Raw genomic sequence first — 23,620 nt, forward strand, 5'->3', positions numbered from 1 at the left:
TGTGCCCCCTTCTGCTTCGGGTTGAAGGGGTCAGCAGACCGCCTCATCTCCAAGAAACTTTTGGACTTGTGAGAGGCTAAAAATAGCCTCAGGCCAACCTTGTGGTAACGTGTAAGCAACGCTGAAAATCCTTTGACTCTATATCACTCCATTGAGAAGTTGCTGCACTTCAGATCGGATTTGATTGAAAAATCAACGCAAAATAGTAATTTTTGATAATTTTGAGATGTCCTCCCGTTGCCATGTTAACAGAAAATTTAAGATTGAGTATGCCGTTACAAAGGCTATGGTCCAGTTAACATTTGTGCCAAGATTGAACAGTATTGAAGTTTTTTAGTTTATAGTTTCATAACAATTTGAACTTGTAACAGGAGACTTTTCAATGAAAACAGCCATTTTTCACAAAATGCTGATGAAATAATGGGTTAATATTTCAGAGTATAAAAAGTTTATTTATACACTCTTTAATCGGTAATCTTTCCTTTAGCAAATAAAATTTAAAAAATAAAAGAAAGATTCACACAGGTATTTTACTATTTTTAAACACTGGCATGGGTGTATCAAACTAGATGGTTTTGTTCAATAACTTTATAAAGTTGTGTTACATGTAGTAGTTGTGATTAAAACGATATTTCACTATATATTACATTATATTGAAAAATTATCTAATCCCAAAACCCCAACAAAACCTATGTTACTCACTGGTAAGCACAAAATAAATGATTTTCACGCGTTACACTTGTTATTATTAGTGACATTATGCCTATCCAAGTGTGTAAATGAGTGAAAAGGTGAAAGTCAAAATAAGTTTTCATTTTGCCATAATTCCTTTTAATAAAAACAATTATAAACAACGCATGGATTCAAACGATCTTTTTTGTTGTTGTAAATATCCATTAGAATTTACCTGTAGTGTTCATTTAATAAAAAGAGTGGGACAGTCTTTTTATATTTAGGCAGATTTTAAAGATTTAATTAAAACATTTTCCATTTGAATCACCATTTCAACAATCAATATTTTGAAATGTATAGTCAGTTCAGCTCAACATGACTATGAAAATATAAGCATAATGTCACTTTAAAACCAAAACGAAAATATAACATATTGCTATACATGTAGTACTCTGAAACTCTTTCGGAGTCTGTGTGATCAGCTTTATGCTAATTAAGAGGCAATTTAGATCTGAAAGTATTTTTTACTCGTTTTTCAATTAATTTATTGTTTTTTATTCATTAATTTGTTAATAAAATTTTAAACAAATTTATCAATTGGCTAATTAATTAAGAAAAGAATAAATTCATTTATATTTACTTTAAAGTGAAAAACAATACACATTCGATACTAAAGTACTTATATATTTTAGTTTAAAGGTTAACAGATAATTTAAAAGTCAATAAAGAATAACAATAAAATTGATTGTATTGTACACGTTTTTGAAGCCCGTCATTATTATTTCGAATGTGTTTATTATGTAGCATTAAAATCCATTACAACTAACTCGTGGTCAGTTTAAGAAAAGTAGAAAAAACAACACAACTAACTCGTGGTCAGGTTAAGAAAATAACAAAAAAAAAACAACCTTAAAGTTTGATTTGATATAATACACAAAACACATATAACATAAACTTTCTATCAATAAAAATCAACTTGGGCAAATAAACTGAAATAAATAAAAAAAATAAAGGACAAAATACTCGAAATCATGCAGAAAATCGATATCTAGTCCGATTATAACCCGATTCGTGTTAAAAACGCTTCAGTCTCATACCAAAACACCATTAAGCTACTGACATGATCATGAAAGGCAACATTAAAAAACCTAAAAAAAACCTCAAAAAACACAACTGTCTGCACTTACGTATTTTTTTTGCTAGTTTTATATGGTATTGAAGATGATATAAGATTTGTCGTAACCATAACCCATAATGTTGAACTTATAATTAAAGGTTTCAAAAACGCAAAAGGAACGTTCAACTTAAAGCAAAATATTACGATACTGTTAAAAGTACAATGGGTTTTTTCTTTGTTTCACAGAAATAATTGGTTTCTCACATGCAACCATAATTTGTTTTCATTTAAAGGAAAGAAATTTGTAGATAATTTTAAACAGATAATTTCTTAAATTAGTAAAGAAAATGACGTTAAATAAGGTCTTAATTATTAGGCTTTGAAAGAAACAAATAGGTACGGATGTACTTCCTTTATTTGAAAAAAAAAACCCCCAGATAATCATAAAAGGATAGAAGGTGTTCTTCACTTTTTAAAAACTGCTATCACACATACAGCCTTCATGTGGAATTTATCATATTAGTTAAGCATAGTGGACAAAAATGATAATGGATAAAATATGTTACAGTTACTGTAGCTTCATATTTCTTATTTGTTCCCTCAGACTTGCCGTATGTTCAAACATTCCAAATGCCGAAGGTATGATTTTTATTAATTTTCTTAAGTTATATAATCTTAAGTTCGATGCATTTTTCTTTCATTTCTGTATTGTGATAATATTAAATGTCTCCATGCATCTTAAATGTGTTTCTAAATAAGTTGTATTTGTAATGAATACCATATGAAAAAAAGTGAAATAGAATAGCTAAGGACTGTCGAAAACGGCAACATTGAAAATGTTGCCGGCACAGTTTAATTTAGCCTGTAAATCGACGGTACTAGCAAGTGCAAGCTACAGCAGTCCATGTCCCTTACGCCGGCTACAGCAATGTTAAACATTTATACACACATTGGTGACCTTTTTTAATTTACGGACATCAGCAGATTTGTTCATTTGCCTGTGATCATGAACATTCGATGTGGCACGTAAATGCCTTTCTATGAAAAGCGGTGTACGGTACCCAGATAAAATAATGCGTGTGCCCTAAAAGGGAAAAATAATGGGCAGTTCTAAATAAAATTGAATTTTTTAAGGGTTCAGAGGTTATGACGAAAGACTTTGCATATCACAGACAAGCTGTCAACATTTCATAATTACTAAATAGATAAAAATCCACATGAAGGTAAAAGTTATAGACACAACTAGAAAAAGCCAAATTTGAAAAAAATAGGTTTACCATAAACGCAAAATAAATGTCGTGTTGAACGATCTTCAAGGAATTTCAAGCTTGTATTGGCCTCCTAAATACAATCTCATTTCTTGATTTTATTTTTATAAATATTATTAAAAAGATAAAAAAGCCACATGAACATAATTGTAATAGACCCTTTATCAACTAAATTTGAGTAATGGACTCGCCCTTTTTGAAATCTTTAACAATCAATTTAAATTTTAAGCAAATAATAAAACAGAGTCACCAATAGTAAAACAACAAAACTACACCGATGTGGAAACAAGAGTGGCATGATACAAAGGCATATATTTCTCGCAGGTTAAGGGTTAAAACTAACTTTGTGAAATCATATTTGCAATGAATAGTTCTAGTATGTTGATAAAAAAAAGAATGACCTTCAACTGAAAATTAATCGGACTCTCCTGTTTTTTCTTGTGCTCGTGATTGACTGTTATAACGAGATAATTTTCTTTTTGTGGCTGAAATTAGGATGTGCTTATCTTGTTCATAAACAAATCAAAGCGATGCATGACAACAGAACGAAGTTTTTGTAGTTTTTACTAAAAGGGAAATAAATTAGGATGTACCTTTTGCATTTACCACTTTTACCAGAACTATCTTTCAATAGATAATATGTGATTTAAGTACAGAATCAGGCCCCGTGTTCACAAAGAAAATATCAGGATCAGGATCAGTTGATCCTGATTTTATTTTCATTGTTTTATAAAACTAAAACTGACCGTATTATGCTAGAGTCAAATGGAACATATTCAAAATATATATAATTGCTTATTTGCAAAGAAACCATCCAATTATGGGATAAAATCAACAAATAAGAGAACAAATGCAAAAATAAACGGATCAAAATGAGGATCAATTTTAGGATCAAGATCAAAATTTGGATCAACTGTAAAATACCTATTTCTTGTAAAAAAAACAATAAATTCATTCTAAAATTTCATAAACGTGCTATTTCAAGTCCAGTTTTATCAAGTTAATACTGAAAATTCAATCTAAGAGAATAAATAATGGAGAATATTCGAGTTTTTAAATTTGATCCTGATCTTGATCCTGATCCTTAAATCTTTGTGAACACGGGGCCAGGGTATAGCCATTTATAAATGCAACATTTTCTTTATATCTGTAACATTCACTCTTGTTTACATGTTTACTTTTTATGCTTGATTACATGGTCTATCCAAGTCCTGCCAGTCATAAAAATAGAATATGTGTGTAACATTACGTATATAAAGACATATAAACCTTTTAATTTACTTGGATACAGAATCTTGTGAAGAGTCTTTGGATCTTACAAATCCGTACCAGTACGATTACTACAGGACTTGGAGTATATGGTGGTCATCTTCATGGAGATGGTTCAATATGACTGTATGTGGTGGACATATGCAGATTCCAGTAAAGGAGAGTGTGGATAAAGACTGTTTTACGACAATGGGAAATGTATTTGCACTAACAGGTAATTATCAAATTAAGATGAATTGTTTAATAATAAAACAATATATAGTCATGTTGTATCAGATATAATATCAAACTAAGAAAGAAATATCTATGTATGTTGTTGGAACGTGACTTGATCAATATATAACATATGTTTATATGGCAGATAATAAAGCGTTGCAGATCAAAATATTATTGCTCATCATAATAAATCACTTTAAACTTAATCAATGTTTTTTTTTCATGAAATAGTTTTAGAATATCTAAATGATAGGTTTCTATTGTTTTAGTTGTTATTTGAAATACTTATGAAAAATGTTGCTACTGTAGCCCAATCTACTTTTATCAAAATGTTCAATGAAATCACAATGTATAGAAAAGAAAACATAAATGACGGTAGCTTACGTGCGTATTTACAATCATGGTCAAACATGACATGGCTGTAGTAATACATGACCGGAATGAATATAATGTTGCAATAGTTTTGTCCTATTGTTGTCCGAAGATGCCTTCTTACACTTGGAAAAGTTTGCATGATACATAGTTAATTTTCAATGTTCCGAATTCACTCGAACATTGTCACGAAGACCACGATTTCAAATAAGTTTTTGGATAGGCGGCTTTATAAAACCTGTTATAACTTCACAGTGTATTACCGTTCACAATATATTTTGTTTACCTGTTGCGCTTATTTTTGAAATTATTACTATAAAAATGTTTGAAACCCATGATCAACTCGGAAACCCCGAACCAATTTTAGATATCGGAGTAAATCGATTGTAAGCTTTTGTTGAAAATGTGTTGAAAACAAACTTTATTTCAAAAGATATCTTGAAAACATTTTAATGATTAAGTTTATGCTTAAAACAATGAGAGTTATTTTATTGCATAGGTATTACGCGTCGTTTTGTCCTATACTCATAAATCTTTTCATTTTATTGTTTAGAAAAGCATCCTGATATTGACGATATAACTGAGAACATTATTGAAGTACAGGCTTGTACTATAAATGAGAATCGAGACTGTGCATGGAACACGTATGTCTTTATGAGGAAATGCAATGAAAACTTATTGTATAGTTTTCCCTGGTACTCTGAAGCAAATCTTGATATATGGAACTATACATGCCTTGGTATGTGAAACAAACTGAAAATGCATCAAATCTAACGATTATTTAGCAATAAATATATTTCTGATTTTATCTATTTGATATTGTAGAAACATGCATTGTTATTTTAAAAGAATTTCTATACGCAAGACATATGCGAATGTTTTTGTCCTTACATTTATATTTAAGTTGAATTCTTTAAGACCAATATATACCACAATAAATCATCATAAATCATCATTCAAGTAACCTATCACAAACCTTTTTGTAATATTACTTTAGTTTATAATGAAAATAATCGTTGTCACCCTTATCATCATTAAAAAGATCTTGTCAAAATTGGATAAAAGAAAAAAAAATTATATATAGATTCAACAGCCTATATTTTGTGCGCTTTTTCAGACAGAATATATACAGAATGTAAGTAGATTCTATTACATTTATTGATACAACTTTTCACAACTATTAAATTAAATTTGCTTTGGAGGATTTTTGGCGTACTTCGTTAATATTGGTGAGGATACATTTCCCTTAAAATATATTCTTTATGTAATCACAATTAACTCTTGATACTGATAAGCGTTTTGGTTTGTTGAAGAACCACAAGATTAAATTGTCTTACTATATATATAAACCGTATAATTATAAATGTATGTTCAGCTGGTGTATAATACTGTTATTGTTTGATATGACTTAAATATTCAAGTCTATCGGCCGAAGCCTGAGATGAATATCACATAAGGAAGGTCAGTATATTTGGATATTCAACGAAAACTTCATAAATAACTGTTTTAATAAATACTTTACAAAAATTAATTTAAATTCTTAATTTAGCCCATTACCCCATGAGAATTTTGCAAAAATGTCTATTTTAATTGAAAAGCATTTACCGGTTCAAATTGCTATGAAACTATAAAAAATGCTTCAATACTCGTCAAACTTGCACAAATGTTGACTGGACCATAGCCTTTGTAATGGCATGCCTAATATTTAATTAATTGTTAACATGACAACGAGGGGACATATCAAAATTGCCAAAAATCACTATTTTACGTTGATTTTTTCCATCAAAACTGAGTTCAAAGTGCTGCAACTTCTCAATGGAAATGGATTGAGATAGTGTCAAAGGTTAATCAGCTTGTTACACATTACGTTAAGGTGAACCTGAGACCATTTGTTCTACTCTCCCAATACCAAACTTTTCTTGCTGTTGCCCCCCTCCCCCTTCAAAACCCTAAGCAGAAGTGGGCACACCCCCCTCTGGCACCACCACCTTATGCATTTTTTTGATAGGGGATGGCCCAAAAAAATGTGATCACATTTTTTAACAATATTTCTCAAACAAAAACACGTGTTTGGGGTCTAAATAGGCCATTTTTTACTATTTTGAGGCCTCAAAGTGGGGGAAGGTGTTAAAAAGCGTGTATATATAGTAATGGATTTTCAAAGTTTTCTGATTTTTTTCCACATAAATATGCCATCAAACGTAGAAGTTAATAACTGGTTTGAGATATAAGGCCAAACTCAAATCACTACCTGGTATAGATTTGACACCATGTGCCCCCCAAAAACATTTGTTAAACTTCTTTGATACTTTGATACACAGTGTTAGAAACTTTAGATTTTAATGTGAAGTTTTGTAATTCAGCAACAATGTTGCTTGTTGTTTCTTCGAAAAGTACGAAAAGTACTGAGTATACCCAAAGAAGATTCATCAGCATAATCCGTATCATGTGATGACTACAAAAAACTGACTGTGGAACTTGCAGGTTTCAAAGCAGAACGGAATCTTTTCTTTGCCAAAGCTCGTTTTTCAGCTCGACGGATCTTCTTTTCACCGTCGCTATCGCTGGCGATTTCATACGACTCAAATTTAGTAACCGTATCCCAGCTGCCAAGACTTTTATAAGCCTATTTCATGAGTTAACTCCTGTGAGTCTTGCGATTCAAACAAGTTTATCTAATGATCTTCTCTGTTCGTTGTTTTGAATAAAACTGGAAACTGACTTTAACTGTTAAATAAGTCCCCGAATTAATTCAAACTGTTTCCGGCTACTGGTCCACATAAAGTCCCTATCGCAATAATTTTCTCTCAATTGTCTTAACTGTCTATCATTGGACTCTCTCGTCTCTTAATTCACGCTTAAGCGAAGAAAACCTATTTTCTAAATACACCTGAAAAGCGACCATAGAATCCGTAGAACCGTCTCTATCGCTACCACGTGACCGCCCTGCGTTTTCGTTATCACTGTCTATTTAAGACGGAAAATAAACACGTGAACGAAGCAATTAATTATCTTGAGTGATTTTAAACGCCTTTCGATAATTTTATAGAAATCCGATACGCTAGTTGATGCGCGAAAATATCGTGCGAGACAATCTCTAGCATATCTTTATAGCTATACTAAGAATAAATACATTTGTGTGCATTGCAATAAAGTCTGTTTTATGCGATATTACAAAATATATCCTATCCTTATCTCAGCGTACATTAATAAGCTTTTCTTAATAAAGATTTTCTTTCTTATAGTATCCTGCCAATCAGCGTTAACAAAACATACCGATGAAAACAGATATGATAATATCTTGAAACTTGCGCCTGATGATTTGTGTTGTTGGACGGACACATTTGTGGGAGGAAAACAATTTCGTTTACCATCTCTTGTGGACATTGAAATAATCTTTGAGTCATGCTCATTATCGGAAGAATGGGATTGGCATTACTTTTTGCAAGGTCTGTGTACTATAATGAAATTAAATAGTTTTATCATCGATTTTCAATTTTGTCAAAGAGAAAATGATATATAACCTTTTTATTATTATAAGGCCGGAGTGACATAATGAAATGGAAGGATAGACATCACAATTTTATGAAACTGTATTTTGAAGCTTTTTTAGCAAATATAAAATGTAAAATGTATTTGTATTTTGTAACATGTATACTCTTTTGCAGAAACATTGCCAGATGAAATAGGGGAAGACCCAGTGAAACTTGCTGCTTGCTATGTATATAATAGTGGCGGTTCTTATGTTATCAATTCTGATGATAACGGGAATTGTTATAATTATTTCTATGTTAGATCGTGCAATGGAAAACTTCAGTTTGATTTAACTGGATACCATTATACACAGGATAATATATGTTTGAGTAAGTCTTGAAAATAAATCTTTTTGAAGAAACATTTGAATTAATTGATACTTAAAAAGTATGAAATTTCCCCACATGACTTTAACACTGATTTTGTGATTTTATACAGTTGGGTATTTATTTGTTTTTTAATGGGTATTGCTTAATATTTTCAACAGGTTAAAATCAGTTAGGTGTTTCTGAGGTTTATTAATTTTAGATCAAGAACTGGACCTGCGATATTTTCGACCACTACATACAGGTTTTTAACTTATTTGACCATACGAAACGAATCTTCCTCACAGTCGCATTTCAATCTCTTATATTCGAACTCTTAAAATAATCAAGACCTGCACTCCTCCTTTGTATAAGACATTGTTTGCAGGTATTTAAGTTTTACGTCCCTGGTTGAAATTAAAAGAAATCGTGACAGTTACAGTTATATGAGGCCCAAAGTCCTAACCCAAGGAAAAAGGTTGCGCACGCCCGCCTAACATGGTCGCTTTTTAAGAATTTTGAACAAAAGGTCATTTTTTAGACAGACAATTAAATATCAATCAGTTAGCACAATAATTTAAGTAGACATTTACAAATGTCATCTATGAAGAAAGAGAAATATATAAATAATTTACTTCCATGGAATTATTCTAATGCCATTTACATGGTCATTTTTTAAAATTTTATTTTAAAAATTGTGAAGCTTTTAAACACTGACATCGAAATTTAGAAACCACATACTATTATTTATGTTTAAATATGTTCTACAAAATTTCTGTCCTTTGCTTTTAGTACATTACAACACTGTCAAAGTACAACCAGAGATACGCCATGAGGAAACATCAATGACAGAAGATGGGAAGGAAATGATCTTTTACACCAGCAGTCTACAGTATAGATGTTCATTTAATGCCGTGGAAAACATGCAATATAAAACAAACTGGTATTTTTTTATCTTTATAAAATACTTCTATTGCTTAGTAACACTAAAATCTTAAAAAATATCGTTAACATATGTAATAAAGAAATAATTAAGCATCATTCTAAACGTGTTTAATGTGAAATCATGCCCGTTAACTTGTTGCGAGTAGACCAACTACACGCTATTTTGGAAGGCTTTGCACAATGGATAATCTTATTCATTCCGTAAATTTATCATAGGGAGTAATGGCTAAAAGCACGGGAGGAATCACGTGTTTTTGTATAGTAATACCTACGAGAAAATGACGACTGCTGAGCCCCGGTAAGTACCTTATTATGTTTAAATAAGGTGACAATCGTTTCTTAAATCAAAAGAAAACCTAGCGTATCATATGCACGTTCATTTTCTTCAAATAACAATACAATGAGCAGTATCGTAAATTGTGTGGTTATTGAGAACATTGTTTGAATTGTGGGAAAATTGTACACGCAGCGATAGTAAATCACACGAAATTTGGTACCAAAATAAATGAAAAAAAGCTTTCTTTCTGCACTTAAGACACCAAATCAACCATTTTATTGACATCTGTTATCGTAGAATTCCATATAAAATTTTGTTCGAAGGTCCGTAGCCTACAGATGTTCTTTGCAAGTGTTTAGTAAGTAAAACGAACAATTTCTGGATAGTAAGTCGCACGAACACAAAAGAGTAAGTTTCACGCAAAATTTCCAATGGCATACATATACATTCAAAGAAAGTTATAGTTCATATGTAAAGAGATAAAAATAATTATTTCAATTATTCATGATCAAATATTTGAATTTTTGTCTATAGGACGAATGCTTATAAATACATGTATATCAAATGAACTTTTAATGGGATTTGATATCACACGGCTCAGTGTTATAGTAGTTATTTGACCTCTGCAGTGTCATGTGTGTATTGGCCCTCATTTTACTGTAATTAGTACAAGATGAACAAATGATGTGTCGTAAAGGTAGCAAAAAGAAAACAAATTAGTATATTGACTTCCATTAATACTTATTCACTAAAGGTATACCAATTGCCAAAAGAACCAAATATGCAAAAGATAGTTTGAGTATCTAGCAAATGAGTATGTTTTCGGAAACTGTAACCAGATACCAAAAAATAAACAGTTTTTATTAAGGTAGACCAGGGGTAATTGACACTATAAGGAACTGTAAAAATGACAACATAGGACAGTTATATGTCTTAAAGGTCACCTGTATGCAAAACTTAAATACAATTTACCATGTGGTTTTTGAGTAATGGATATATTTCTGAACTAAAACTTTGCTATAAGAGGGCTTTTTTCAGAAATGAGAAAACTCTAAATAATCTACAATATCATCATTATTAAATATGTTTTCCTATTGCTCATTGTTAAGAAACTATGATGGCACAAAGGTGACATGCGTGTGTTTTTATTTATCTCGGGGCCACGAGATACTATGTCGTGGCCACGAGTTACTTAGTCGTGGCCACGAGATAGTTAAATCGTATGATATTTTTAGTACTGCCTGAACGGACAACTATTTAAGGACGCATCTACATCTAGTCAAGTTTCTTAAATGTCACATTTAGATAAGCTACATAAATGGCCCTTTCAACATATTATCAGGCACATTTTTTACTGAAATCTCTTAATTAGATTTCCGGGAATTTATACCTTTGTATGTGCTAAGACAATCTATCATATTTCTATAAAATATGTAATTAAAAAAAAAACACAAAAAAGGAAAAATGATGCAATTAAATAAAAACAATGCAGTTAATGAAAGGTGTACATTCCTTTAAAATAGATGGACAATTTTAGAAAAATATATTTTGAGCTTATCAAATTCTTTATTTGATGAAAGATCTTCACTTACTTATAAACATAATTTGAAATCCCTATTTATTTTACTATAATTCAGTGCACATGGTTTTTGTCTATTTAATACCTTAATTTTTGTTTACCATTGGCTTTGTCAACAATATATTATTTAAAACATCATGAAAACTCATTTTTATTGATTGAATGTTTATGACCCCAAAGTGCGGTCGTTTGTCTGATGTAAAAATGGATATGTTCCTGTTTAACGCACTCTGGGGTCGGACCCCAAAGTGCGTTGGACCCCAAAGTGTGGTGTTACAAACCACTCGGCCATGGACGCCCTGAAAATCTTATTTACTTTCTCTATCACAAACAAAAAGTAAGAGTTTACGACGCAACACATTTGCACATGGTATGAAAATAAGCGTATTGAAATACATAACGTTTTAACAAAACTTCTTGGGTGTATTTATAAAATCTGCCAGTGTATAAATGAATAAATTCAATAAAAAACTTTGTATACCAGTTCTATGATGGCATTAAATATCAATGTAATATGGCGAAGGTCTTATTCTTTGCGTTTTTGGTCCAAGTTTCAGATACTGAAAAGTAAATGATAGTGTTAATAATATTTCTTCCTGCACAGTTATTTCTTTATATATCTAGTTCTACAGATGACGGATGTAGGTGCGATCTAATGTGAAAAAGGTATCTGTGGAACATATATTGTTGAGAACCAATGTCAATGTCTCATTTTTTAAAGTTAAGTAATATTTTATGAGATAATATGAATACAAATACATGTATTATGAAATAATATGAATTATAATAAAAATACTTTCTCGATATTTGTTTCTTTGTAACCATAGACGGAACACACTTGCAAATTGGTAAGCAAAATAATTATAAAATAGTTTCGTGACATTTAAGTAAGCTATTGGAAACTGTACGAGAAACTTACTATTTTGTTATCGTGCGACTTACTATCCAGAAATTGTTCGTTTTAATTACTTAACACTTGCAAATACATTTGTAGGCAACAGACCTTCGAACAAAAATTTATATGGAATTTTACGAGAACAAATGCCAATAAATGATTGATTTAGTGTCTAAAGTGCAATAAGAAAGCTTATTTCATTTATTTTGGTACTAAATTATATCGCTTCGTGCTCAGCAGTCGCCATTTTCTCGTGGGTATTACTAGACAATGTCACGTGATCCCACCCCCCCCCCCCGTGAAAAGCGCGGCTTAATACAATAACACATGGTCGCCAATAGAAATCAGATTTTCATACATTTTTATTCTCATCTAGATAGAAAAACCCATTATTTTTTCAAATATAAAATTTCACAATCCGATCTTTGTTATTCGTAATGTTTAGTGTCATATCCCTCTTTGCATTTTCCACATATGTCAATCACGTGACATATTTATAGGAATTATTTTTGCATTTTGTAGCAATTATAAAAGATATTCTTCTCATATTATAATATCATTTACAAGGTGACTTTGAGTAACATGTGATAATTTAGTTTTCCATTTTGTTCATCTTCAATAAATGCATGCACGCAAAAAAGGTCAAAATGACACATCTTTATCAACAACTAAAACCAATGTACATATATAAGAAATTAAAAAGATTAAATCAAATACATTTTCAGATATTTATAAACATGTTCTAAAAGATAGGAAAAGGCTTTTATTTCGGTTCTGACTTTTTTCAGCATTGTATTAGATTATTCATTATTGTATGTAAATTCTGTTTGTGAAAAATGTCTGAAATAATATAGCGTAAAACTAAATTCTGAATGTATGACATATTTTTACTATCTAGATGTTTTGCAATAGCATTTTGAGTTTGGAGCTTACATAATTTTGCTTGGCCAGACTTTCTTACTTGCATTTAAATATAGTTTTATTTATGTACATTTCTTTATATGTTAAAAAAACAAACACAAAAATACTTTTAATTTGTAAAAATTCACTCATTATTTAAGAAATTTGTTTAAATCACTTATTATACTTTCAGAAATTTCTTACCTTTAAAAAAGAGAAGATGATTTCAACTAAAATTAGCTTTGTACGGACAATATACTATAATTAGGGACTATTTATATGGAAAATATTCTGCTATAATTAAAAAAATATTCATGATTTAACTTAAATTAGCATTCTAAGAACAATTTACTATAATAAAGGAATATTTAAATGGAAAATCTTCTGCTATATATTTTTTTAAAATAGAATCACATCAATATGCTATTGTCGCAATTATAAGTATATATATTATAATATATAGTTGAAATTATAGCGAGAAAAAGAATGAGCAATGGCTTTTTCGATTTATATTGCAATTATTTATTAGCTAAACTATTACAATAAATGAATACAAATGTCTACCCGCTAACGGTTTTAACGAGTGAAACCGGTAGATATTTTTCTTCAATTATTATAATAGTTTTGCAAATGAATAATTGAATGTAAATCGAAAAATGTATCGCTTCATTGTTCTTTTTTCCACAATTTTTCCACTTATTATTTGAAACTTTTATTTTGAAATAATATATATGTCAAAATTGTAAATGAATCGACATGAAAGGCCTTTTATATGTACTTAACATATCTGGTTATAAATAACAAAGAATACTTATGCTTTTTGCAAAAAGGAAAAAAAAACAAAAACAAAAAACAACAACAACAACAACAAAAAAAAGATGTACATCATACAATCATACATTTTGTGTAAATGTGCATATATATTAATCGTTAATAAACAATCATAGGTATATAAACGGAACCTTTCAAGTACAGACGGGACCTTCTTCTAATATAGACGACATGGTATTCAAAGAGAAATATCTTACAAGTTTGAAACACGGATACGAGGTACATCATTATTAATTTTATTTACACTTAATCAGTTACATTATCTCTTTGAAAAGTATTGTGATCAGATAATTAGTTACGGCTTGCTTTTTTTTTTAATCACAAAAACTTATCAATACATCGCCATTTAAGAAATTGGAAATACAATGAAACTTTAAACATATTTTCATTTTTTATTGTAATTTTTTTTATCAAATGAAATAGAGTAAAGAGATTGCTTTTTATATAATACACTAGGTCCGGTGTGGTGTATTTCCTGCAGATGAAAACGAGACAATGGAAGCTCCGAGTGATACTTTTTATGCCGGATGGAAGGTTATCTAAAAGCTTTTTAATATTTTACTTAAAGTGATTAATGTCATCAGTTAAAGGATTTCTTTCAGATGCAAAATAATAACGCAGAACAAAATATCTCCCCGATGAATGAAACATTGATAAGTATTGACTTTCATTTTGATTTTTATGATAAAAAAGAAAGCAATAGAATCCATAAAAAACGACAAAATTAAAAAATGTTTTAAGTCATACTCGTGTGTTCAAACATTGTTTCAGATATCACACAAGGATATCATACTAAGTAAAAGTGGGGTTGCTAACATAACAATTGAGCAAACAATTCCCTTAGGATGTAACTACAGAGCTGAAGATGTAGCAAACTGCCTAGAAACAATATCGGTCCAGGACATTATAAATAATGCAGATGACTGCAGTTGTCGAATAACAGTACAAAGCTCCGATTATCCAAGTAAACCGTTTGTAGAAATAAAGGTATAACGAGCGAGTGCGAATCTTCATTTGTCTCAGATTTACCTATTTTGATTTTTTTAATTGTTTAGAATGATCGTTCTTCATTTTGCTTGAATATAAAACAACATCACAATCAAGATCTATATTTCTTCTTTTTTATTAATATAAAATCTACTCATAGAATTTTATTAGAATTTGATCATCCAAGACATGGATTATTTTTTATTTTAATTTAATGCTAAATGTAAAGCTTCATCTTTTGACATATTACACATATACTATTTATCTTACATATATTAGTCTATATTTGTACAATTATCTCTTCAAGAGTTTGAAGAAAGGTGAGATGTGGACAAAGAAAATGTACACAGCACAACTTTCATCTATAGACAATGATTATGATGATCAGACCGCTTTTGACCTTCAAATAGTATTGACGTACAATAGCGTCGCTGGAATACCTGTCACACAATCGGTAAGAAATCTTAAAAAATATTTAGTTTATTAAGCAAAGTCCTTTATTGTGATTAATTTTTCTATGCTTATAACATGGTGATTCATCATATGAAATTGTTTTATTATTGAAACGTATTTAACTGATACTGAACTAATTTCCTTTTCAGGTGGTTGGTGAAGTTCATGTAAGTGAAAAATAGTTATTGAATATAGCAAAATATTATTATTGAACTATGAGCTTTACTTGTAATTAGCATTTGTAACAATCATTAAGGATACTTATGCATGATGACTTATAATTAATAATATTTTACGTGAGAAAGTTATTATTTGTATTTGATTATCTATGAACAATAACCTAAGGACATTTCTTTACAAAATTTAGTTTTTATTATTTTTTTTTAACTCAAAATAAGAGATTTCAATATTTTCCTATTGAGCATTCTTTAGAAATGGCATTTGAAACTTCTTCATCTGTTTGCCTACCAACCACTACAATCAAGAGGCGACTAACTTTTCATCACTGCCACTAGTGAGTGGGGTAACGCACGCTGTTTCATCATTAATGATGTAATACTAATGCTGGTTCCGACGTAACCTGAGAATGAAATTGACTCTATCTTCCCACTTGGACTTCTTTTTCACTTTTAGATATAAAATATTTTCTGAATTATTTACCTGTGTATTATTTCTGTAGCAGAAATTTAAAACAGTTATCCGAGTACATGTGTACTATTCAATTATCTTCTCTATGAAGTGTTACTATCCGTGTTTATCTTCCTTGAAAGCGCATTTCGGTGCGCAAAAATGCTATCAAAAACATTTTTAAACATTTTTATGCTTCATAAAGGTGGAAATTACGGATGTCAAAAGACACTGGAATAAAAGATGCTATTCCCACGTGGACCCGCATATGAAAACTGTTGACGGCATGTATGATACTGTTTTTTAAAAATCAAAAGATAATTCTTAGACCAAGCTCAAAGAAATATGAATATCATTTCATAATTGTTAGATTCTCTTTTTCTTTTCTTTTCCTTGAAATGTTTTCAAACATTGACAGTGTTGTTTAAGATAAGATTATTTTCACAAGTATGAAAATTACTTCAGTCCAATAAATAATTTAAAAACGTATACTTGTCTAACAAAATGATATATTTACTTTCTTCTGTTTCTTTCTAATTTGGTTTTCGAATTGTATTATAGGAAAATATACATTTGATTGTTAACTTCTTTCCCACATATTTCATTATAGACATTACGAGGCACAGAGAGAAGGGGACTACATATTGTACCTGAATGAGAAATTTTAAATAGAGGTTATTACAGGCGTGTTTTTTCTTTTTGATTGTTTTGCTGGCTGTTTTCTTTATTAATTGGATAATTTTTATCAATGATACTATATTATGTACATGCAATTGATGTTAAACATATGCGCACTGCTCCTTTTCAGACAATAACAAATTTTGTCACGAGTTGAGTTTACTTCATAGGAATGTTTGTATAATGGCCCTATTCTCTTCAACTCATTGCTTTTGAGATAATCAAAGAACGAAATTGATATATACACTTTTTGCGCCGGTTTTACAGAAACAATTAAATTATAATAAATGCGTCTTCCTTATGTCAACAAGCTGTGATCCTGTGTTTAACTTGTTTGCAGTCTTACTGCGATCACAACAATGTTTCCAAAAATATCATTTTGATTTGTTACAGGAAAATTTGATGTTTTGCCACCATAATTCAGCTTAAATCACAAAAAGTTCTTAAAAATAAAAATGTAAAAACTTAACTTAAAAACTTACATGTTTTGAAATTTCATATGTTAAATTTCTGTAAAGCCACATTTTGTTTTACATTCGACCAAATAGTTGTAAAAAGAATGACATGCCTTACTGTATACCTTTATCCTGCTTTTCCACCTAAGGTACAAACATCTGCAAGATATTGCTGGCATGGATACAAGGGTGGACCAGTTTGTGCCTGTGGAATAGCAATAGCTGTTGGTGCCGATCTTTTTGTCATCAATAGATGTCATGATAAACCTTTCAAATTCGATCTATCGTGCGGAGATGGTGGACTTATTGATATTGAACATATCAACGATTACAGATATCTGGTATGCATTTCGTTGTCTCATACGTCTTTTAATAATGCTTGTTGTTTTAACTGACTAAGAATAAACAAAGCATGATAATTTATAATGATAATAAATGCGTATCAATGCGAAAACAATAACAAATAATTTCGATATAATTATGAGTGCCAGGTTTGTTTTAGGTTCGAACACCAATTGGTACAATGATTGAAATACTTTTATGGGGTAACGTAATGAACATTGATGTGTACATGTCTGCCAAAGATTTTGGAAATGTGGCTGGACTTTGTGGAAACTTTGACGGGGAAAGATCTAATGATCTAGAACATAGAGACGGAACTATTTCTGATGATTACAACAGAAGTTATAAATTTGCCGATAGCTGGAGGTTCGTTGTTGTTTTATTCCCCAATTTATTTAAAATACTTTCACTTATTTATACCTTTTTAGATATTTTTGAGGTATTTCCTTGTATGAAAAACATTTAAGGTAAATTACCTTTCGACGAGGTCTATTTCTCCTACAAATCAAGTAATTAACTAACTTGATATATATCTATTTAGAGAGACCTTACTTGCTTGCATGATTGATAATAGTTTTTGTCATTGTCAACAAAGGGTTTCGTCGACTCAACTGTGAGTTCTGGACCTGTAGTGAAGGGGTCTGAAAAAGACAAGTTTGCGCTTATCAAAATATTTATTCTTGACCCAAACAAAACTTAGGCCTGCGCCAACAATTTCTCATTTTAAGTGCGCATACGTTTCGCAGATTAGCGGGGTAATTGAACAATTAGCAAGAAAAGATATTCAAAGAGGTAGGTAAGTGCTTTTATGTATAGGTGACGGCTATTGGATGGGGGATATCATATGAGTGTAATAATTGAAATAAAAACTACAGTAAACAAAAAGGGACATTGACCATTAAACATAACTCTTCAGAGACAAACATGAACACGAACAAAACAAAAAAAAACAAACAGAATTAGGCAATACAGGCAATGCATACTTGACCCTGTGACATCATTATAAGTATTCAATTTTGGCAAATGTTGAAGTGAAATTTAATAACTTTCAAAATAATATTCTAAGTGCCGTTAAAAGTTATCTACGAGGATTGATCAAAAAGTTCTCAGCCTAATGTACTTCCGATAGTCAGAGAACCCAACTAATGGTCTTACTTTTCAATATCAATCGCCTTCTACATGAATGCACTTTTCCCCACTTGTGCGTTAAATTCTTTTACCCTTCAAAATAGAACTCTCTATTTTGGACCTCAAAGAACTCATTGACCGCCTCCATGAGACGTTCACAGCTTCCAAAACGTCTACCACGAAGCTTGATTTTCAGTTTTGGAAACAGGTAGAAGTCAGAGCGGGCCAAGACCGGAGAATATGGGGTATGGGGAAGAATTTCAAAGCCGCAATCAGTTGCAGCAGCCATTGCAACTTGGGATGTGTGAGCTGGCGCATTGTCGTGCAGGATCAGAACGCCGCCTTGAGTCAGTTTGCCCCTCCCTTTAAGCGCGATTTCTTGACGCAGAATCAAATCGTCTGCAAAGTACGTACCGTTTATGGTATGACCTTGCTCAAGATAGTGAATCATAATTATTCCATGACTATCCCAAAAAAAAAATGAAGCCATCCTCTTCCCTGCTGATGGCACCCCATTGAATTTCTTCGGAGGGGTGAGCCAGAGTGCTAACACTGCATGCTCAGTTGTTGTTTTTTTATTCTGGATCGAAGTGATAGACCAATGTTTAATCTTGAGTTACGGTCCGATAGATAAAATCAGGTTCAACCTCGTAGCGAAACAAAAGATATCTTGAAATGTCAAGCCTGGTCCGTTTCTGGTCGTCAGTCAACTGTCTTGGGACCCATTTAGCGGAAACCTTTACATGCCATAGACATCAGTCGGAATTGCCTGAACTGAACCAAAGCTTATACCCACTTCCCTAGCCTCGCATTCTGTTGCACATGACAAGATCGTGCACAGCTTTGGCAGTTTCATTGTTGGTGGCCTTATTTGACCGCCAAGGCCGCTCATCATCTCCAATGCTCCCCCTGCCCCTCTTAAATTCAGCAGTCCATTTTTACAGTGCTATAGGAAGGGGGCTTCTTCCAAAGTGTTTCCATAAAGTCTTCATGGATTTCCTTGGGGGACATTCTTTTCTTTAAGAGGTTTTAAATGACCGCTCTGATTTCAACTGTCTTCATTTGGTCTAAATGACACACCCCTCAACTGATCAAAGTGTGTTTTATGTTACTTAATCTGTGTAAAAAAAAAAATGTCAGTGTAGTGGCTAGAAGTATATCGGGCCGTTTACTTTTTGAGCATACCTCGTTAAATATGATAAACAAGATCAAAAAGGAAAGGCGGTGTTCAATGAACACAATTTAATTGATGAGCATAATGTACTTACCCAACATTATGTCGTGTGGAATAGTACTGATTGCAAAATTGTGTAGTCTTCATGTATTTCATTATCATTTTAGCGTCTATAGTTTCACAGTTCTTTGTTGATGCTAAAATGATAATAAAATACACGAAGACTACACGATCCTATGAATAGATGCGGATCAAATTATTGTGCGATTGATCAGTTCTTTATTTCATTTAATATCAAATGAACAGGAGTTGAATAGTTGAATAGTTCTGGCATCTTGGTACGGATTATATCATTTGTATTACAGATTGACTGATGAAGAAAATTTTTTTATAAACACAAAACGTAATCTTGATCACAGGAATGTAAATAATGTTGGCCAGACATGTGCAAGAGCAAATTCAATAACAAGAAAAAAATGTAAGATCAGCAAAAGGCAAAGACGATCAGTTCCTGAACACTCAAAAATGAGTACACATTATCAACACTTGCTGTCGCGTAAAAGGGTATTGATTTTAAGTGTAGTGATTATAGTGTTACAGTTATTCTTTATCAATTATCTTTACAATGTTATCGTTGACTTAATATTTTCAAATCATGCCATTTAGTTCCGATTCACAATCATTTTCTGTAAAAGATTCAACATTGATTGGTTTTTTTTTGATACAGTTGTCACAGACGATGCTGCGGTTAGTATTTTATATAAGCCCTTTATCCGTAGCAACATTATTCTACTTTAAGTTTCAATCAAATACTTATATCTTGTAAACTTGGCTCTAAAATCCCTTTGATTGAATTGAAACTGCAGAACAAATTAGGTTAAATTGACGTAAAAACTTTTATGCCATTTTACTTTGAAGCTATAGAATAGCTTTCACATTTGTATTCAATATATTTCCTAGTGGACTAGTAATCTAAGGATTACTGAACGCGTGGGTTCAAATCCTGTCAGGGGCAAGCCGTTGTTTCCTAGAGCAAGAAACTTTACATTCATTGCTTAGTACTAGTTGGTTCCAGGAACGAATTCGAGAGTGTTTCAATAAGCTTATAGCTTTCAACACAATCGAACTAAAATAAATATGTATAAACCAATATCTTTCCTAGAGAGCCACAAACAGTTTTACTGAGGACGAGGCATTTAAGCTATGTAATCATTCAATATATACAACACCAGCAGTCCAAGAATTTCCAGATCATCTCGCTGAGGAAGACCCAGATATTGTCGTAGAACAGTGTGTTTATGACTTGACGGTGATTATCATATTACTTGTAATTTTCCCGTTATTCAATATACGGTCAACAAGAGTTACATTGACCATAAGTCGAGCAGAAATTTCCTTAGATAAAATATGTCAAAAGCAAGACGCTTTATTAAACCGTTCATGATCGTTAATTGCTACTTCTTGTCCTTTTGTGAAAATTACAGAATTAATAAAGACAACGTTCTTCCTGTCAAAGTGAAAAGTACAGAATTAATAAAGACAACGTTCTTCCTGTCAAAGTGAAATAATTATTCTATGAAACCGTACTTCTTCGCATTCTGATTAAAGGATGAAATAACCGAAGGCCTCGATGAATGTCACATTATCATCATACAACATTATTGTAACTACTTTGATCATAAACGAATCTAACGTCCTTCCCTGTGCTAAAATTAGTATGTGTTTTCATTAATCATATATGTGCTACATCCCGTACTTGTATCTGCGTTATATCAGTTTGAAATATTGAATAATTTTATTCATTATTTGGTTCTTTGACAGCGCAATTATAATTTGTTTTCTGTCGTGTTTGGCAGGGTGTCTAAATGATTTACACAAACTAGACCAATAACGTAAACAAACTAAGTGACTACTGATTGTTTTTCCATACTGACCTAATTACAGCTGTTATATATGTGGCTTAACTGTGATCAAATAAATGTTGTGAAAAAAAGCACATGGAATCAAAAGATATATAAATCTGTTTAAAACAAATTTTCTTCACTCATCTTCTTTTAGCAAGGAAACGACACAGCTTGGATTGATGCACACGTGACTATTCTAAACAATGCTGCTGATACAATTCTCAGAATGAGCCCAGTTTATGTTGCTAATAACACAGATAAAGTGAACTCGTTTCGTAGTGAAATTTGCATGAATAATTGCAGTGGAAACGGAATCTGTACAGACACAGGTGTGTTATTTTTTCTAATTGATCTTATGTTTCCTAAGTATAAAAAAAGAAAGATGTATGTAAAAGATCTATAAATGCGTTCCAGAATAAAAAAGGAAATTCCAGATGTCCTTTTTCCGGGGGTCGACCTAAAACCACTTTTTCGACAACAAATTTACAACCTCAGAGAGAGATAGGGTTCGCTGACTTAGAGGAATAATTCCCCTATCTTTTAAACCTCATACGAAACGATTGGTACCTGTCCGTTCTGTGGATAATATTCCATTACCTTTTATACGAGTTTATTTTCTGACGATTATGTTGGAAAATCGTTCTTCGGGGCTATTTGATGAATACATATAGAAGAAGATTTAGCTTGCTTTTAAATGGGTCAATATTATTGTCATTTGTGCGGATTACAAAAGCCGTTTTAATTAATTGTAGACGGCCAATGCATTTTTTAAATATAAAAAAGGAAGGTTAAATAATAACGGAAATGTCTGTTAATTTTCGATACATGTTTTCATAATTTTATTTGAGAATATAAAGAAGAAACACAAAAAATACACCCAATAATAATTACTTTCAATAAATAATATAATAATGGTTTATATTAAACTGTTGACATTTATCTGTAAACTATTTCAACTTATTTTTTACAACATAAATATGTTTATCAAACAACCGTACACGTATTATCATTTAAGTAAATTGAAAACATAACAATTTGATAGGCATGCTGATCTTTAGTTTTTTATTCTTATGTAGTTGTAGTTGTTTATTCTATACTATACATGTAGTGTAAAGTATATGTTTCATTAGTTATACACTTATGAAAAAATATTCAGATGTATTCATCAATGAAATGCGCAGGGCTGCAGATAACATGCGTATTTGCGTAATTACCCAATTAAAATGTCAAAAAAGCAATAGAAATAATAACTAAGGGTAAGAAAAAGTAAATAAATTCTTATTTATGCAAACTACATTGAAACTGATGGGTAAAGACATAAGTTTTACTTAATGCTGTACATCAGGCAGATCATACTGTTTCAGACTGTTTTAACCTTTAAATCATATCAGGCAGCTTGGAAATCTCCTAGGCCAATAAACCATAAAGCATAGTAGTAAGTAGCTTTTTTATTACCATACAAAACCTACAACAGTCTACAATGAAGGTCAGAAATTTTGGGTAAAATACATGAACATTTGCTTTAAAACCCAAATTGGTTAGAGTGGGTAGGGTAAAAAATACAGAAATAACTCTAAGAAAATAGAAAAAACCCAATAGATCACAAAACAAGGGGTAATCACCCAATATACACAAAATGTTATCTGTAGCCCTGAATGCGTATTTTAATTTTCCATATATTTCTCTGTATAA

At 31.3% G+C, this 23,620-nt stretch overlaps 1 protein-coding gene across 1 annotated transcript; it reads left to right on the top strand.

The window, feature by feature from the left end:
• The first annotated feature begins 2,246 nt into the window (after positions 1 to 2,246).
• On the top strand, positions 2,247 to 22,253 carry LOC132736335 (uncharacterized). Its single transcript, XM_060723446.1, has 19 exons — positions 2,247 to 2,428; positions 4,349 to 4,540; positions 5,468 to 5,653; positions 6,032 to 6,049; positions 8,160 to 8,363; positions 8,583 to 8,777; positions 9,546 to 9,696; positions 14,297 to 14,399; positions 14,637 to 14,714; positions 14,952 to 15,167; positions 15,475 to 15,621; positions 15,770 to 15,787; positions 16,453 to 16,535; positions 16,858 to 16,921; positions 17,530 to 17,721; positions 17,883 to 18,088; positions 20,390 to 20,588; positions 21,187 to 21,333; positions 22,083 to 22,253. The coding sequence occupies exons 1-14, from the start codon at positions 2,332 to 2,334 to the stop codon at positions 16,913 to 16,915; spliced, it is 1,746 nt and encodes a 581-aa protein (XP_060579429.1). The 5' UTR covers positions 2,247 to 2,331; the 3' UTR covers positions 16,916 to 16,921; positions 17,530 to 17,721; positions 17,883 to 18,088; positions 20,390 to 20,588; positions 21,187 to 21,333; positions 22,083 to 22,253.
• The last annotated feature ends 1,367 nt before the right edge of the window (positions 22,254 to 23,620 follow it).

Source organism: Ruditapes philippinarum, unplaced genomic scaffold, assembly GCF_026571515.1.
Source record: "Ruditapes philippinarum isolate M1 unplaced genomic scaffold, ASM2657151v2 ctg2318_1_1_1_1, whole genome shotgun sequence".
NCBI lineage: Eukaryota > Metazoa > Mollusca > Bivalvia > Venerida > Veneridae > Ruditapes > Ruditapes philippinarum.

Coding starts and splice junctions, on each gene's coding strand:
- LOC132736335 (XM_060723446.1), top strand. CDS start 2,332: ATGATAATGGATAAAATATGTTACAGTTACTGTAGCTTCATATTTCTT. Junction 8,778..9,545: donor ACAGGATAATATATGTTTGA/GTAAGTCTTGAA, acceptor CTTTGCTTTTAG/TACATTACAACACTGTCAAA. Junction 16,536..16,857: donor ATGAAAACTGTTGACGGCAT/GTATGATACTGT, acceptor ATTTCATTATAG/ACATTACGAGGCACAGAGAG.